Source organism: Numida meleagris, unplaced genomic scaffold (genome assembly GCF_002078875.1).
Source record: "Numida meleagris isolate 19003 breed g44 Domestic line unplaced genomic scaffold, NumMel1.0 unplaced_Scaffold1093, whole genome shotgun sequence".
NCBI classification, from domain to species: Eukaryota; Metazoa; Chordata; class Aves; order Galliformes; family Numididae; genus Numida; species Numida meleagris.
In genome coordinates this window covers 1-5875 of record NW_018362880.1, presented here as the reverse complement: position 1 = coordinate 5875, position 5875 = coordinate 1, and the positions used below count along the sequence as shown (strand labels likewise).

Here is a 5875-nt window from a genome sequence, read left to right as displayed (position 1 = left end):
GCAGCATGCAGGCTCTTGCTCATTGCTGGTGAAAATGCATAGCTGATGGTGGTGACTGTGTTGAAAAATGGTGTTTGGTAGCTTAGAATTTTCTCTATCAGATAGTGTTCCTGTGCTCTCTGTACCTGCTGCAGTTTCCACAGCAACAAATAGGAGGCATTGCTTTCAGAGGGACCTACCTGTTGTCCTTCTGGTTGTACTCGCAAAGCCATTCTGCCTGAAATTTGTAGGGAGGAGAGTCAGCTTTTCTGGCCAGGTTCCCTGCAAGGTTCTTCCCACCTCCTTGGTAGCTGCAGGACAGTTAATGCAAAGTGGTCCAGTGAACTAAATAGTGAAACCGAAGGAGGAGAAAAGCTTTTTGAGCGATAGAAGATTCCAAGCAGTAGGAGAGTCTCCCCAGCTCTTCTTTTGCTGTCTTCTCAAGAACATCTCATGGGGAGAGATTCCTGGGTGCACCACAGGCACCTGAGTGCCTCCTGGCAGCTGTCTGTGCGCGGGAGAGCGCTTCACTTTCTGCCAGCCGACCCCAACTTTGCGTCCTTATAAATATCAAATCCCAGTCTGGTGGTGATGGTGAATTTAGAGCGTGTTCAGTTATGACTTAAAACACGGAAAACAACGTTTCTGCTGTGTTGGTGAATGAGGCCAATATCTCCCTACCTCTAGCTGCGGTGGGGGTGGGTGTGAAGGTTATCTCTGCGCCGTCCCCTGAGGTGACCCAGCTTTGCTGCTGAGGGCAGCCTTGCAGGGCTGCCTGTAACACTTAAATTCCGCAGGGAAGACACGTGGAGGCACGCGAGGCAGCTCTGCAAATGGAACGGGCAGCAGGGCCTGAGGCCCTCTGGCGTGAGCTGCCTCCGCCAGGAGAGGTGGCTCTCAGGCCCGGTGAGCCGCACTGGAGGTTGCAGGGCTCCTCCTCTCCTGTTAAACACAGACTGTATTTTAAACACAGTCTGTATTTGGCAGGTCCGTTACCGGACAAACTCCTGTCAGAATGAAACTCCTGGAGAGCTACGTGGTATTCAGCAGCAGGTGTTCTTTCTTAAGGGCCCCGGATGCATGGGGGATTGCTCCACCTCACGTGCATACCCAGCAACTAAAGCACACAGATTACAGACATTCAGCGTGCGTGCATATCCATACAGTTTCCGGAAAGTGCCCACCTGCTCCGAGAATTGCTGAACGTACTAAAATCTAATACTCTGCATGAACAGTGGTAACGTGGGGTTCTTGCAAGGGGTCTTTGGTGGTCGTGGGGTTCCACTGGCAGGTGCTATCCGGCCAAAAGTTGGCGTGCCGAGTAGAGCAGGTCCCATGTTTGCTCCAGAATTTTTTAACAAAAAAGTCGTCTGCTGACTAGTTTCTAGTTACCACTTGTTAGAGGGCCTACCTGACCAACCCTAGCAGGGTACAGTGTAAGTCTCCACGGTTTGTGGAATGTTGAGGCTCTGCTTTCAGGCTTCAGATGTCCGGCTTGCCTAGGAGTAACGAACGACCTTCCCTAGGCCAAATGCCACTTTGCTGAAGACTCTTGAAGTAATTGCTGAAGCAGTGCAATTTGCGCGCACAAAACGATCGCGTAAGGCAAACACTACAGAAGCTGTGAATTTCCCTTTAGTTGAGTGAAGGTGTCAATTCCGTTTTGGAAAGGTGCCCCTCGCCCCCGCTGCTGACAGCTGTCCCGCTGCAAAGGTGGCAGCGTGCAGCCGTGGGAGGTTCTGCTTGAGTGCGCCTGGGTGCAGTCGCTGGTGCCTGCCGCAGCGTTTTGGTGTAGGCCGCGATGTCTACGGCCGCTGCAGCTGGAAGCTGCCTTGCAGGCCCCGGGCCTTCCCACGGCGCTCCAAGAGCCTCGTCTTCTCTCCGTTCCTGTAGGAACCAAGAAGAAAGGCCTTCGTCTCTGGGCTGGGGAAGGAGGGATGCAAACGCCGCAGGGCTTCTCTCGGGCCTGTAGTCTGGGGACGTGCCGCCCAGGTCAGACCCCGCTCTGCGTGTTACCCCGGGGCCCTCGTGCCCAGGCCCATCAGCACCAAGAGCGCCCGCCAGCCGGGGGGAAGGTGAGCAGCACCGGGCCCTGGCACGGAGCAGCTCCAAGGCTGACGCCCAAGGGGCTCCCACCCACACAAGGGGCCCCAGCGTGCGCTGGCTGGGACGCTGCTGCCTCTTCCTTCCTCGGTGCCGGTGCCGGCCCACGCAGATGCACAGCACCACGCACATGGCCCCGGCCTCCCAGGGGACTCACAGCCTTCCCCTTGGTACAAGTGTCATGCCTCGGCTGGGAGCTGCCGAGAGGCTCCCGGAGGTGGCATCACACCCAGCTCCTTCTGTGTCACGAGGACGGGGAGAAGGCCCAGCCCCGCAGCCCAGGGAAGCCTGGGCAACAGATCTGGGGCTCAGGGCCTCCCGAGGCTGCTCCCGGGCCTGTGCAGAAGCCGGTGCACGCTTACCGTTCCCGTGCTGCTCCTGGGAGCTGCGGATTGTCCTGCCGCTCCTGTGGCTCTGTCTGCCCTGCAGGGCTTTGGTACCTGTCCTTCCCCTTCAGCTTCTGGTCGTACTCCCTTCTCAGGATGTAGGAAGGACGAGGCTCAACCTCCAGCAGGCGGTGGAAGGGGTTCTGCGAAGGCAAGAGAGACTGCCGTAAAGAACAGCTGCAAGGAGCTGGGGCTGCCCCCTCAGAATGCGGTCGTGCAGGAAACGGCACTGAGGAGCAGCGGGCTCTCCTTCTCCGACACAGACTCTGCCCAGGCTTCAGCTCTGACTCCCTGAAGCTCAAGCCCTGAAGCTTTTCTGCCCAGGGGCGGGTGAGCGGGCCCCAGTGCCTCAGCTGAGGCAGGTGCCTCACACAGGCTTGGTTTTGTCTCCACGTGCCCGTGCCCAGCCGGCTGCTGCCTTTGCCCTGTGCTCTTTGCAGCAGCTCCTGTTGCATGGCGACGCGCAGGGCAGTGGGCAGACATCCTGGCCAGGTGGCCCCAGCAACGCTGCCGTGTCCAGGAGCTCTGGACAGCTGCTCCCCTCCCGAGGAGCGGGGGTGAATGGCCTGTCCCTGAGGGCTGTCAATGCACACTGTACCTGGCTTCTCTCCGCGCTCTGCCGCCGTGTGCACTCCCTGCACTGGCTCTGGATTTCGGCTTTGACCTCCTTGCGCTTGGAGGCCATCAGCACGCGGAGCCGTCTCTCTTCGATCTGAGCGCGCACCGAGCGCGCTGCCTGCAGCAGGCCAGGGAAACAGAACCGCCGGCAGCGTCAGTCTCCTGGGGCTTGGGCAGGGAGCCCTGGGAGGGCAGCTGCTGCTGCCACGCCTGTCCCGCTCTGGGGCCCCAGAAGGGATACAAGGGTGCCGGATCAATGTCTCTGGCGTACCATTTTGGAGGCCTGCTGGGCACTGGCGGAGGGCCCCGGCTGAGCTGGAGGTTTTGGCTGCTTCAGCTCTTCCATGTACATCTGCTCAAGCTGTGGCAGGAACCTAAAGAGACACAGCAGGCTGAGCTGGTGGGAGCACAGGCCGAAGCAGTTTCTCACTGCTGGGCTCGCAGCCCGCACCTCTGCTCCAGCAGCACAAGGGACTGCGGCTGTTGTCACCTTGCCATTGCCAGGGCCTTTTGGCACGGGCACCACGGCCGAGGGAAACACCTGCCTGGCACAACAAGCCAGGGCACGGTGTGCCCCCACCCTCTGCCGCTACGCTTCTCTTGGAGGCTCACCTGAATCGGACTCTTTGCTTTTTCTTCTCCTCCTCTTTCTGCTTCTTCTCTACCCTCACCACTTGAGATACCCTGCGCCGAGCCAGCATCACCGGATCGTACACACTCACTGCGCGTGGGAAGCAAGAGACCACCACCACATCATCTTTGTGACCGTGCAGAGGAGCAGCAGCGGCAGAGCTGCTTGGCCGTGCTCACCCACGCTCACTGCCACCCTGGGAGCGGAGCCACCATTTCAGGGGCTCTTTGGCCCAGCTGGGCACTGCACTCAGCCCACATCTGCATTCCTCCTGAGCCCGTCCCGCTCTCTCTCACCCCTCTCCCGGCAGCAGGGACACATAGGGAGGTGCTCGGGAAACCCAGGGCTCAGTGGCCAGGGGTGACTTCCGCAGCAGAGAAGAGGTTTCCTCGTCCAATTCAGACACATTCACGTACCTCTTCGGGCACCCCCGACCCACGGCTGCAGCTCTCTCTGGGGCTTGACGGATGTCGTTTCTTGGCAAGTCTTTGAGCCCTCAACTTGAAGCCTGGAAACAAGAAGACACCACGTGGCAAAAAGGGCACCATGCTCCCTCGGTGCCTGACCCAGGGAACCTGCTGGCAGGGCTCTTTGGGAGCCTGTGCTGAGCCCCTGGAGGACTGTCTGTGGGTGCTGAGGGGCCCTCCTGCCTCCAGCACCTTCTGGCCCCGAGCTTCTGTCGCCTTCGTGCCAGCCCTGTCTGGGTGGACCGAGCGATGGGCCGAATGGGAGCTCTCCCAGAAAAGGGCTGCTCTTGCCTATCGACCTCGCCAGGAGAGAGGCCCTGGCAAGAAGCTGCCCCAAAGCGTGAGCTGAGCAGCTGCTCCCTCGGCCGGCCGGCTGCTGCAGGAGTGGTTGTGCGCTCACCTTGGCAGCACGATGCAGCCGTCCACGCTGCGTCGAGTGAATTTGCTTTTGCCTCGAAAGGCAATCATGTTCATCATCTCGGAGTCCTGTGTCGGGACAGACACAAGTGAGCAGAGGCCACGCACGCGTGTCTGCTGCTCCCAAAGGTGGCAAGCCTCGTTTGAGAGCGCCGCGGGGAGCCCCGGACACGTGCACGCTCACCCCGAGAAGAGCTGGCAGCATGTTGCCCGTCGCATCCAGCTCCAGGGCGCAGTCGTCAAAGAAGTTCATGGTGACCTGTCGCCCTCTCAGAGAAAGAATGCCAAGCCTCCTGAACAAGAAGTCCACTTCCTTCTTTCCTCGGAGGGCCTCGGCAAAGAAGAGCAGGGTCTCATGGATGCACTGCTCTACGATTGGCGGGCGGAAGTAGATGGTTTGAGCAATCTCCTCGAAGTTCAGCGGATGTTCGAATATCTCGGCTGCAAAAGGAACACAGGCCAACCACGTCACTCCCCGCACAGCTCGGCAGACTCACAGAGCAAGGGTCGTCAGCACCCTTGTGGCCCTCGTGCAGCACTCTGCAGGGTGTGGCCCTTGTCCGCTTTGGCCACATCTCCAGAGCAGAGCAGATGGGCAGCGGAAAGGGCAGGGAAGCTTTGCCACCAGCTCCCAGCATCCAGCTAGAGGCTGGGGAGAGCTGGGGAGATGGGGCTGGTGCCCAGGGGAGGGGCAGGCTGCTGGGATGCTCCGTCTGCACCCTCCCCCAGCACTCTCCAGGTTGCAAGAGACTTTGCTCTTGCCATGTCACTGGGATTGCAGCACGGAGCAAAATGCTGGGGCCGTGCAGCAGAGCAAAGCAAAGCAAGGCAAAGCGGAGCAAAATTCTTCGTACAAGGAATTTTGGTCTTAGAATCCTTGAGGTTGTAAAATGTCTGGACGTGTTGGTTCAGCTGGAAAACGGGTGTGTCTACTTCCAGAGCCCCATCCTGTCCAGCAGCGGCTCGAGTTGGCACAACTGCAAAGCTCCCGATTCCAATATCCACCGCCTGAAAAGACAAGCAAGAAGAGGGAGCCGTGGCAGTGCTGGGCGGAGGTGGGAAAGGTGCTGGGAGGCCTGCTGGCCCTGGGCATGGTGCTGCGTGGCCTGCCCGCCGCTCGGGTGCAAAGGGGCAAGATGGGCCACGAGCAGGAGGGAAGGCTCACCCGCTTCTCCAGCAGCTGCCTCCGAATGTATTTTGAAGTGGCTTCCCACACTTTGCAGATTTCTGAAAAGCAAAAGAAGGACCCATCACGCTCGGAGTTGGCGCTGCCC

General features: G+C 59.5%; 1 protein-coding gene across 1 annotated transcript; it reads right to left on the bottom strand.

Moving 5' to 3' along the window:
• Nucleotides 1-118: 118 nt before the first annotated feature.
• On the bottom strand, nucleotides 119-5828 carry LOC110390448 (coiled-coil domain-containing protein 81-like; the record flags this gene model as incomplete). The annotated part of the gene is made up of 10 exons (XM_021381771.1): nucleotides 119-1866; nucleotides 2445-2611; nucleotides 3067-3204; nucleotides 3358-3460; nucleotides 3699-3807; nucleotides 4134-4225; nucleotides 4585-4670; nucleotides 4786-5042; nucleotides 5456-5609; nucleotides 5767-5828. Coding segments are annotated over 10 exons (1250 nt in total), but the record flags the coding sequence as incomplete, so codon positions are not given.
• Nucleotides 5829-5875: the final 47 nt, after the last annotated feature.